Source organism: Zalophus californianus, chromosome 9 (genome assembly GCF_009762305.2).
Source record: "Zalophus californianus isolate mZalCal1 chromosome 9, mZalCal1.pri.v2, whole genome shotgun sequence".
In the NCBI taxonomy this organism is placed as follows: Eukaryota; Metazoa; Chordata; class Mammalia; order Carnivora; family Otariidae; genus Zalophus; species Zalophus californianus.
Window position 1 is genome coordinate 101,274,208 of NC_045603.1, and position 12,444 is coordinate 101,286,651.

Consider the following 12,444-nt stretch of genomic DNA (forward strand, 5'->3'; position numbering starts at 1 on the left):
CATTGCCATGGAAAGCATCTTTCCAATTATCTTTTCCTGGAAGAAAAAAAAAAAAAAAGCTTCAGCTCTCCAGGGGATGTAGAATGGTACTGTCTGGAGACAGCAACAGATTCAGACCTTTTTGCCAGAATCATTAGGGGATGCAAGTCCCACCCCAGGCAGGGCAGATTCATTTGATCTGGGGTGAGGACTTGAAGTCTGCATTTATAAACTATCCTGAGGGATTCTCACTTTTTTTTTTTTTTTTGAGAGAAAGTGAGTGAGAATAGATGGGAGCGGACTCAGAGGGGGAGGGAGAGAGAGAACCTCAAGCAGGCTCTGTGCCCAATGTGGAGCCCGACGCAGGGCTCAATCTCATGACCCTGAGATCATGACCTGAGCCAAAATCAAGAGTCAGATGCTTAGCCAACTGAGCCACCCAGGCACCCTGAGATTCTGACTATTGACCAGAGTTGACATGTGCTGCATACATGGGCCTGGTTAGGTTCTTTACGAGGATCTAACCCTGAGGCTGGGGGTAAGGATGAATTAGGTGGTGTCTGGAGAGTGCTTTGAGCTCTTGGAAGAAAACTGCTTTCTAGATCAAAGGCAGGCCATGGGCTGTGCTCTGCCTGCTCAGGCCTCTGCAGCTCAGTATCCTGGGAAGACCACCCAGGCTGCCTGCTTCACATCACTGGGGTACCACACTTAGCTTTGACAAATAGCAACACTCCCCAGGGCCTTGTTGGAATCAGTTCCTCATCTAACAGCCTTTCTTGTCCAGCTGAGTCCGGCCTCGGGCAGTTTCGTGGGAGCCTGGGGGCCCTTAAATTGCAGCTCCTGCCCAGCCACTATCCAGCACTTTCTGTCTAGAGTGATTTCCCTGGGCTCTGGGACGGTGTCCAGACCAGGAGGGAACGTGTCTTACAGCCTGACATGCAGCCTACTTGGGATATGGTCTGTGCAGTCACAAGCCTGGGAATCGGGATTCTGTAATATGAAGCTGCTGAGACATGAGCATCTTTGGGGGAGGAGGGTCACCGTTTCCCTGGCCCTGTCTAGGGATAGGGCAGCAAATAAGGCATCATGTGTATATGGCAGGCAGCCCTTGCGTTCCACCTGCGCAGGACCTTAGCTGTGTTGTTCTCGAACATTTGCTTGCTTCAGCATTACCAGAGGATCTTGGTTAAGAGGTAGATTCCCAGGTCTCTTCCCCAGAGAGTTTAAATCGGTATGTCTTGGGGAGGGAACCCAAGAATGTGCATCTTAGCGCACATCCCCAGGGGGTCTGACACAGGCAGGCCACACACCCCACTTTGAGAAATGCTGCTCGAGCCTGTTTTCCCAGAATATATCCATCTACAAAAGGTACATTCCAGGGTGCCCTTCCAGTCTGGAATTTTAGTCTTGCTCTTAGGGTGAAGATAAGAAGTTTTTGGTGAGGATCTTAAGTAATGATGTTATGGCTCAATAAGGCACATGTTTTTTTGTTGGTATATTATCATCTGAGGCAGAAACACAGTGTTATCTGAAGCAAACTGAAAGGTGGGGATTATCTGTGCTCTGTGTACGCCATGGGCATGATTTGTAAACCTGATTAATGAAAAATGGGCTGCTTTATAGGATGGGATAAAGCTGCAAAGTTGGTTTATACAAAGCAGCAGAATTTAATTAGGGAGAAACCATCCATCTTGAAAATCCAATTGGCGATTATACTGTCTTTGCAGAATTTTATACAAACTCTTTTGTTTTCCTTTCATTCAGCTCTACTCCAGCCATAGGGCGGGGGTGGGTAGTGTGCATGCATGTGCGTGGGTGTGAGACAGAGACAGGCAGAGACAGAGACGGAGATAGGGAGGCAATTAGAGAGACTGACTTCAGGAGAACAAGAAAACCCCGAACAGGATTTTTCTAGGAGGAACCTCTTTGCTGTCCAGAGCCTGCAGCTGCCTGAAGAAGGTGGCAGGGGGCAGCAGCGAGTCTGAATCTTTGCTTATACCATTCTCATCCCAACCACCATGCAGGCTGAGCCTGAACGTGCCTCCATTTTCTTCTCTGGCAAATAGCAAACTCCTGGAGACTTCTCAGGCCCAGGGTCTTCACTCTGTGCTCAGTGCACATGGGGTGAGGGTGGGGAAGACATGGGAAAAGGGATCGGGCCCTTCTGGCGATCTCGGCCTTCTCTAGCCCTGGTGGGCCCCATTCCTTGCTCCAGTTCCCGCTCAGCTCCACAATTGACCGACTCCAGGTGGAATCTGGACAGCTGGCAATCCTGAACACAAATGTATGGAGTTTCCAGTGTAAGCACTTAGGATGCTTGGAAAGACACAATGGTGTCGTGGATGGAACATGAGACAAAGAGTCAAGGCCTGGGTTCTTCCTTGTACTCAGACCCTGGGTATCTTGGTGCCCACAGACTGGTCACTTCCTTGCTCTGACCCTCATTTTCTTCACACGGAAAACAAGGAGATTGGGAATACATGAGCTTTTTAAGCCCAGGCTCTGATGGGGGGAGAGATTCTTCCTCTTCACGTCTGCCTTTCACCAGATTGTGCAAACTGAGAGATGTGATCAGACCACAGCCCGCCCACATGGAAACACATGAAATCAGGATGATTACTCTCTAAGGCCAGAGGCATTTCTAAGCTCTGCCTTGAGTTCAAGCTTCTGTAATTCATCTAAAAGGTAGAAAAATGCCATTTGCCCAAGGTCAAGACTACACCTTCATTTAGGGAAGGAAGGAACTACTTTTTTTCCTGAAATGATTTCCCCACAACCTAGAAGGTTGACCAGATGACTTTCTGAGAACTGCTGAAATTTGAACAGATTCTGTTCCTAAGTGAAGACAAAAAGGAAACAGGAAGCAGAAGAAGGATATTTTGACCAAGCAGTACTCTATAGCAGGAAGGCCTTGGTCCGTGTGTCATTAGCTGGAACCCCAGGGGTACTGAGCATTAATGCTTTACTCCAGTGTGGTACCTTAACTTTCTGTGTGCAAATCACTTTGTGAAGGTTAATTAATTTTCACAGTCCCTGTGGGAACCTGGCAGGGTAAGTTACTGCTAACTACATCTCACCTTTCAGTTCCCTGCAAATAATCTGTAAAGGCCTCTCAGAACTGTATCTCTACCCCTAGTCCTTTCCGGCACATCCCATCCTAAATCTCCAATACCCCGCACATGCTTATGGTTCCCTTTTAGAGAACAGGTGTCTGCCACAGTCAGACACCCTAAGTGCCATTCTGTCCTCTAACCTGGACCTGGGCCTTTCCTCCTGGCTTTCAATAGGACTCATTCTTTCAGATCCATCACTGCCCTATGGCATCCTCAGTATACAATTGTTGTTTCCTCCCCTTCACTCTTGAACATCTCCCTTTTCTGGAGCACCTGGGTGGCTCAGTCGTTAAGCGTCTGCCTTCGGCTCGGGTCATGATCCCAGGGTCCTGGGATCGAGTCCCGCATCGGGCTCCCTGCTTGGCGGGAAACCTGCTTCTCCTTCTCCCACTCCCCCCCTGCTTGTGTTCCCTCTCTCACTTTGTCTCTCTCTGTCAAATAAATAAAATCTTAAAAAAAAAAAGAAAGAAAAGAAAATCTCCTTTTTCTGGACTCAGCCTCTCTTAACTTTCCCCTGAGAACTCTACCATCTTGCCACTACTGTAGGGGGCTCTGTCCACTTCCCTCCAGGTAGGGCTCTGTGGTCACAGAGTTGCTATCAGCCAGAGCTAGGGAGGCACAGTGGGGTGGGGTCTACTGCACGGTGTGTGGCTTCTTTCATCTGTTCCTTTCCTCCATGCCACACTAGCATTGGACTTGGTGTTCTTAGCTGCTAAAATCCTGGTGTACAGAGCCCATCCCATTGGTCTAAATCATTTTACCCAGCGTGTTCCTTTACAAAGGGTTTATTCCACACTTAGTCTTCTTCCTGAGCCACCTCAGGTTTTGTCCTTCCCCAAGTCTTCTGTTCCCTGTGTTTTCCCATTCTCACACACATCTGCTGCTGCATCATTCCCCTTCAGTTTCTACTTGCCCCTTGGCTGAAATCTGAAGGAATTATAAAGCAGCAACTCTTAAAAGGGGGTCCACAAGCCCGTGGAGAATCAGAGAACTCACTTACTTAGAATTTATTAAATGCATTCTATCGGCTACCTATTGTGCTAAATAACTCCACATGCATTATCTTATTTAAACCTCACAACTTCACTCTAAAGTAGGTACTGCTATCTGATTTTCCAGATGCAGAAAGCCTCAGGCTCACTGAGGACATGGGACTTGTCCAAGGCCACAGAGCTTGTAAATGTCAGGATCAGCATTTGAACCAAGGCCTTTTTACTCTGGGTCTAAGGAATTCTGAGCCAACGATAGCTGTCAGTTAGACTACGCTGAAATATGCTAGAGGCACTATCCAGCCATTATACTGAAAAAGCAAGAAAGTGAGGTTAAATGTTGGTGCTCATAACTACTCCACTGCCTCCTTACATTTGTTTCTCTTTCTCACTGAGAGCTCGTGTCTCTTTATCTCCCTATCCTCAGCCCCTCCTCCCCGTGTACCTCAAAATGACCAGGCACAGAGAGCAGACAAGGGAATAATTAAATAAACACTGCCCGGGGTTGTGTGTTGGGGGGGTGTTTTAAGAATGGCTAATAGAAGATAGGTTGAATATTTATGCCCACATGGTATTAAAAGCTCAGAGAGCTCTATTATAGATTGCTGTCTTTGTCTTTTTCAATATTTTTACCAATGGCATGAACAAAGGAAGATAAGGAAGAATATTTTGTAGTAATTTAAAAAGTTCCATCCATAAAGAAGCTACAACAGAAATAAATGTTTAGGTATCAGATAACATAGCAGCAAAATAGATAAGGCAAAAACTTTTAGAAAAAAAAGAAAATTTGATAAAAACAAGACTTTAGAAGATTTTAACAAACTTATCTAGGATTTGATATATTAGTCAGGCAAAAAGTACTATAAGTATGTAAAATATTTAAAACTATCAAGCAGCAAGCTTAATTTAAGAGATAAATATAGAGTTGTGTACCCTGCAGTAGAATACACATTCTTCTCCTGAAGTTATGCAAGAAGTGATAATGTTTTTGATTACACAGGAAAGGTTCATAGATTCTAAGAAGTAGATACCTTACCAGTATATATTTTTTTACTAATAAACTATTTCTTTTACAATAAACTAGAAACCAGTAGTTTTTAGATTAAAAACACTCTTTTAGGGGTGCCTGTGTGGCTCAGTCAGTTAAGTGTCCGACTTTGGCTCAGGCTCAGGTCCTGGGACTGAGCTTGCATCAGGCTCCGTGCTCAGTGAGGTGTCTGCTTCTCTCTCTCTCTCCCTCTACCCCTCCTTCTGCTCATGCTCTCTTTCTCTCTCTCTCAAATAAATAAAGAAAATCTTAAAAAATTAAAAATAAAAACACTTCTAAACAACTCTCAGATGAATTAAATAATCAAAACCAACAAACTAAGACAATATATTATTTACCTTACATTATGATTAAAAATTTAAAATACCAACAAAGCTTGGGAGGTCATTGAGTACACTGGATGACCAGTTGGGATCCATTAAGATAATGTCAGGCTGGAAAGATGGATGGATTCTAATAGAATTACATCTGAGATCTTGCTCTGGTGTCCAAAAAGCCAATGACAGAAGCACAAGGTGGAAGAGATATGATTCAGTAGCACCATCTTTAAAAGAAAAACAATCACACAGACAAAAGATTTAGAGGTTTTATTTGACGAATGGGCTCGGCATTCATCAACTATGATGTGGCTGCCAAGAAAAATTAATGTGATTTTAGGCTGCGTGAATAGATATGCAGTGTCTGGAACAAGAGAGGCATAGTCCCGCTGTAAGCTGTGCTAATCAGACTTTACACACTGGGCATTCAGTCGGGGGTTCTATGACTCGAGGAAGCTAAATCAGGGCACATTCAGAGAAAAGTAAAGAGAAAGGTGAAGGGACGTACAAAAAAAAAAAAAAAAAATCCCCATGAGCCATGGTTGGAGGAAGTAAAGAGGCATGGCATAAACCCAAGGCAACTCCTTGAAGTCTTAATGCTGTTTTCAAATATATAAAAGGTTTTTATGCAGAGGAGGAATAAGGTCATAGAAAGATATAATTCTGTGAGCCAGAATATTCCAAAGATGAAAGAGCTGTTTAGAGATCCAGTTAGGTTTCCTATCGCTAGAGGTGTTCTAACCTAGTTTGGGTAAATACATGGCAGGGACATTGTGGCAAGGGTTTTAGCCCTGGGAAAATAGGTGGTTGGATCAGGCAGACCTTCCAACCCTGAAATTCTTCAATTCCTCTGGAATCCGGTGTTCCCCGAGTATGGTCTTTCCGTGGGCTACCTATTTAGGTATCCAAAGTCTTAAATTGATTTTGTACAGATTTTCAGCATTCACATTTTGAGCATAGACCCTGCGGATGACAAAAAATGACTGAGTGTCCTAACCTCGATGAGACAGCATCAGCCCAGATGAGACAGTTTTTCAGGATTTTAAACGGAAACATTCAATTAAAGACATCTGATGTTCTAAGAGTTCAGAGAAGGGGTGAGCGAAGGTTCGAATAGGTGGGGGAATTCTCACAGGGAGGATGAAAAAGTATATGTGTGCATCGGGCAATGTGAGCGGTTTTCGAAATTGTGCTAACAGAGATGTACGTATTAAGCAAGCATAATTGGTTGCCTCTCTCCTTTGGTGGGGGAATATGGTGTGCGGGCTGGCACGCCACATGCCACATGGGCAGACCTCTTTAGAGTGTCTCTCACGATTACCCTTCTCATGGCCACTGCAGAGCTCCCCGCAGACACAGGCTTCCGGCCCTGCAGCTCCCACTCACACACAGCCTGTGTCTCTAACAGATGGATCTGTCAGGAGCCTTTATTGACAAAGCTTTCCGTTCTTCATCTTCCTGATTGCCTCTCACCTTTTCCAAACCCAGCAGCACTTTTATCCTTGAAACTAAGACCTTCCTCCCCTTGGGGAACAATGGCTCTTGCCCTCCACAGCCCATGACAATAATTACAATAATAAATAATCCCTTACATTTACTTAGGGCTTTGCAGTTCCAAATGCCTTTCACACTGACTCTTGGCTCTCTTGTTTGTCCGTCATGCTGGTGCCGGGGCAGGGTGGGGAGGAGTGGGGACTCGGGGCAGGTGGTACTCTGGGATGTAAGGAGGTCAGAGTGCTCAAGGTCACACTGAGGATATGAGCTGATTCCAGGTTCAGAACCCAGGGCTTTTGAAGCCCTGAGCTGGTTTAGTGGTGTGAATGGTATGAACAGCACTGTGATGCCCCCCATTCCTGGGGCTCATGTGTCTGACTCGGGCTGGTCATGAGTCAGTCGGTCAGTCCATGGGACTCATCCTCTGAAGACCTTCAGGCCTGGCCCAGTCCCCTAGGATGCCGGCTTTATTCCAAAGCATCTCCAGAGGTTTGGTTCCATGAATAAGTCTGGTTAGCCTGGACCCGGGCTCACTGAAGCCCACCTGGAACCCCAGGGCTTCTTTGCAATGGGCCCAGCCTTTGTTAATGAGGGCTAGAAGGAGGCACCATTCAGAGGCTGTCTGCCTTCCCCCTATTTGTTTTTTTAGCAATCTGCAAAATTACTTTATGACAAGCAAACTGACATGCGAGCATGAAAAACAGTTTGTTAATTTAATCAAATGAAACATAGAGCAAAGTTAATATAACACATTTAATGATGGTATAAAATTGATGCCCTGTGTGGTTATTAAGCATAAATGGTAAACAGCTTATATGGATGACTGTAATTAGTATTGCTTTATCAGAGCAAATCAATTTTTAAGTTTCTATCATCTCACTTTATTAGTTCTTCAGTATTTGTATAGTTGGAATCACTGTCTAAAGTTGTCCTTGATACCATTTGCCATCGAGGACCTGAATTTCTTTGAACATAGGAAGATAATTCCAGGGACCCAGAAAAACTTTCTTTCTGCAAGTCCCTTCAGACGGTGTTCATTTCTGCCCTTGAGGTGTCCCTATTCAAGAGCAGGTACCTTTGCTCCTTATTTCTTGCCAAGATTTTCTTGTACTTATTATGGGCTGGCTAATAACAAAAGTAACAATCCAAAACAGTTGTCATTTAGCAAGAAGAGATTTCTTACTCTTAGCCAACCAGAAATTTCCTATGCCCAGGATGGTGGTAAACACAGGGCTCCAGCTCATGGAAGTCACCTTTTGCTGAGCGCATCCTGTGGCCATTGCCATACTCACTCAAAGGGTTTCTGGCTTTGGGGGTACAGCCAAGAGAGGGAACTTAGAGGCTTCTGCTTCTATTTGAGTGACCTTGGCCATGAAGACTCACACCAGTTCCTTGTCTGGGTCACTTTTGTGGTTCCTATAGAACTGGAAGGATGCCAGGTAGAATGGCTCCTTAGTCATGCTCCATCTGTGTGTGTGGTACAGGTAGCAAGTGAGGAAGGGACATCCTTGGGCAGCAGGGAAGGCCTGGCACTAGACTGGAGTCCTGAGTGGACATTAGGGAGGTGGAGGTTAAAACGATGAAGGACTCAGAGGAATAAACACGTTGCCATTCTTGATGTTTTGTTCAGAAATTTTCCCAGTACTTCTTAGAACTGAAAACCAGAGCCCTTTCCTTCATTATTAAAGTCTCATTCCTTGGATAAAGGGCAGAGGGGGCTTGCCACCATTTGAGTTTAGAATGGCAAGTGCCAAATTTTATAGTATGAGTAGGTTCAAAACAGACCTTGAGAACCAAGACATCAGCCTGCTCCTGAGCCTGGATTCTTCCCCTTAACAGGTGAGAAAGAGGACCAGGGGGCACTGAGCCAGAGAGAAACTTTCAGTGCAGGTCAGAGAAGAGGCATCACGGTGCAGTCCCCTGGGATGCTTTGGCCGGATAACTTCCATCTCTGTTCAAATTTTCAGCCTTCTTGTTTGAATTTGCACGTGGCTGGGGGGGCGGCATTCAAAGGAGGACGTATCTGGACAACACCAGAGATGACCTATACATCTTGTTCCCAAAGCCGTACTTGTCTTGGTCTCTATATAGGAGCAGGGTACCCAGGAATTTCCTTCCCGTCCTGTGGGGGTCCTCAGCGTAGGAAGAAGATGCTGGCAGGGAATGGGAACATCTCATCCTCACCACCTGCCTTGAACCGGCCTGCCCCTTCTCATGCTGTCTGCCTGGGGCCCTGGACCTGAGATGGCATGAGCACTGGACAGGTGTGGCCCCCCCTTCCTTTGCGGGGGGCGTGGTGTCAGTGCTTGTCCTTATTATGGAATCTTTTGACATTTCCTGAGCAATGTGCATCACACAAGCACAGAGTTTCGGGAGAGCCCTCCGACTGTGCTGATGTAGCCAAGTAGAAAGAAAGCATCCAAAGTGGGAAGGAGAGCAACCAAGAACCCAAATAGGAAAGAAGCCCACACAACACAACTTTATGCTGACTACAGGTGTAGGGACCAGCAGACAATAGAGAGGTCCGTCCAGCAGAGGCCGGGGGCTCGTTGTTGAAATAAAGCGAGGTTAAGGAAGATGGAGCCAGGGAAGCCTCACTGAGGAGTGTAGTAGGGATCATCTAGAAATGACGGCTTCCTCAACCAGGAGGAAGAGAAGGTCCTGCTAGACCTGCGTGGTCTGCTAATCCTGAGGGACTGATCCCGCAGCTTCAGAGGATGGGACCTATGCAGTCACCCTCACCAACCCAAGCTCCGGACGGGGTCCTGGTGCCCGGGCCCCAGGACTTGTGCTGTAGGACAAAGGAACTTGGGTGTAGACCTCATGAGACTCTCCTTCTGCCACCTCTGCAGGAAAATTGCTGCTTATGATGAAGAAATCCAGCATCTCTACGAGGAGATGGAACAGCAAATCAAGCATGAGAAGGAGCAGTTTCTCCTAAAAGTAAGAGTCCACACCGGGGCTCAGCTCTGAGGGCCCGGTGGAAAGATCACCTGCTCTGACCCCCACCCCCAGTTGAAGATTACAGCACCCCCACCCGTGGCACCGTGGGTTCCCTGTTTCTCTGCTTTAGATTTTTCAAGGCATCTGTCACCCTCACATGCGGCATTTAATTTCCTTCTTTATTTTTGTTGATTGGGGTCTGTCTCCTACTAACTTGAAAGCTCCACAAGAGCAGGAATCTTTCTTTCACTTGCTAATGCGTCCTCAGCACCTCAGCCAAGCTTGGAGCGTAGTAGGTCCTCAACAAACATGTGTTGAATCACTGAATGAATGAACAAGGGACAAAGGAATGAATGAATAAATGAGTGAAAGGATGAAGGTACATGCATTGCCCATCACAGCAGCTTGAAGACGGGGTCTGACACTGGCTGGTCCCCAGAGCTATGTGGCAGGCCCACCCAGATGCAGTCCATTTCACTCCGCGCCAGCAACTCCTCTCAGGGGCCATCATTAGAGTCTATGCTTCCTGTCCTTTCCCTTAGACACCTAGAAGATTTAATACCCAAGACAAGTCAAATCCCACCCTTCTCGGACACTGGGGGGAACATTTAAAACATGCATCCCCTGTTCCTAGTCTGGCACTTAGCTTCCTACCAAGTCCTGCTATTTGTCTTGGGAGGTCAGAATTGGTGAAATCCTCCCCTTTTCCAAGCTAAGCAGGGGCCTTTGGGGAACATATTTATAAAACAAAGCTATAGAAAACTCTCTCTTATCTATTTTTGGATTATCCAACTTGGTGGGTTCTCAGCAGAAAAGTCTTTTATCTTGAATAGTAGCCTCCTTCCTTCGTTCAGGCTCCTATTACAATGATGCCATAAACGGGTGGCTTATAAACAACACACATTTATTTCTCACAGTTCTGGGGGCCGGGAAGTCCAAACTCAGGGGGCCAGGGGGGTGGTCAGGTTCTGGTGAGAGCTCACTTCCTCTGTGTCTTCACATGGCCGAGGGGGCAGGCAAGTGCCCTTTAATAAGTGCTCTAATCCCACTCCTGTGGGCTCTGCCCTCATGACCCGCTCACCTCCCAAAGGCCTCACCTCCTCGGGGCCATCACCTTGGGGGTTAACTTTCAACATGTGACTTCTGGGGATACAACACAGAGACCACGTCATCCCCTGCCTCTCAGAACTGAACCTGGCTATTGTCACAACCCCAACACTCCTCCTAAATGCAGGTTGGTTTGAACCAATTTTTAATTTTATGCTTGTTGCATTATCCACACCAAGGCTCTATTTATTATCATAGATGCCGTTCAGATTGAGGTGGAGTTGGAATGCTTTCAAAAAGCTGGTCATGTTCTCCAGCTAGATCCCTCTGAAGGCTTGTCAGTATTTCCAGTCTCTCCCCCACTCTTTCTTTTTTGGAGCTTTAAAACATTCAGCCTGTCCCTTGACCTTCAGCATAGTTGGGTGAGTATAAGGCCGACAGAACTCAAACACTTGTCACCCAGGGGACCCTAAAATAGTTTTCTGAGAACAGCGGCCACTTTCCTCTCTGCAGTGGGAAAGCCATTCCCTTGACCCCAGATGTTCTGCTTCTAGGCCGTGACTACAGGTCAAAGGTCCTAGCTGAAGAAGGAAGCATGCTTCCAGAAGCAAAATGTGGGCCAAGGCATGGGAACTGGGAATGGGAGGAGGTCAGAGGAAAAACTTCAAGGACACATTCATATTATGTTAAGGTGATGTGATGACGCTGCTATACCCCTTCACCCACCCTCTGCTCCCCCTTCCCCTGCTTAGTACCCCGGGCCTTTCAGGCCCCGTGTGTAGATGTACGCTTTTTGTGGAAACGTGGAAACTGTTGAGATGCGCTGGGCTTTGCTGACACAGGCCTTTGCATGGTCCCAGCGTGAGGACAGTGGCGTTACGGTTTGGGACAGCATGGGAAGGGCTGGCCCTTCTGGCCGGGGCTTGGCTCCTGGTGCTACACGGAGCAGTTTGTTTGACGGTGAGGGAAATGCTCAATTGCTTGCACGCTCCGGCTCCAGCTCCCGGATAAGAGATGCCCTCAAGGCTCTGTGCCGGGGGGGTGGGGGGGGGGCTGTGAGACCCTCCGCAAGCCCACTGTGGGGATGGCAGCATCCGCAATAGAATTCTGGAGCCGCCCCCTCCCCCCTTGCCCTGGCACTGTTCGCAGGGCACCCGCTCTGAGTGAAGTGGGGTCCCTGGTAAAAGAGTTGCGAACAGGCGCTGCCTGGTCCAGCCCTGCCTCTGCCGTTGCATGTGGTTGACAGGAGGACCATCGCAGACTCTCCCCGAGCTCCCTTTCCCTGCCTGAGGAGCCGGGTAGCGGCTGATGATGATGAGCCCAGGCTAATCCTGAGCCTTTGAACGGAGGTGTCCAAAGGCCTGTACCTGAGAGTGGTTTTGTGCCCCCCGCTCCCCTGGGGGCACCGTCGTGCCCAACCTCGTGGTTCCCGGAGCGTGCAGCATCCCACAGCTGTCCCCCACCCCCCAGGGGCTCCGGTAATGAGGCATATGGACGTTATAATGGTTTCTTCT

General features: G+C 47.3%; 1 protein-coding gene across 8 annotated transcripts in view; it reads left to right on the top strand.

Annotated features, from left to right (window-relative positions):
* The window catches only part of CRACR2A (calcium release activated channel regulator 2A), a 125,917-nt gene that overhangs the window by 70,754 nt on the left and 42,719 nt on the right, over positions 1-12,444 (top strand). For all 8 annotated transcript variants that reach the window (XM_027591631.2, XM_027591632.2, XM_027591634.2 and 5 more), the window contains one exon: positions 9,793-9,883. In XM_027591631.2, coding sequence (XP_027447432.2) covers positions 9,793-9,883 — 91 coding nt within the window. The remainder of the gene's footprint in view (positions 1-9,792; positions 9,884-12,444) is intronic.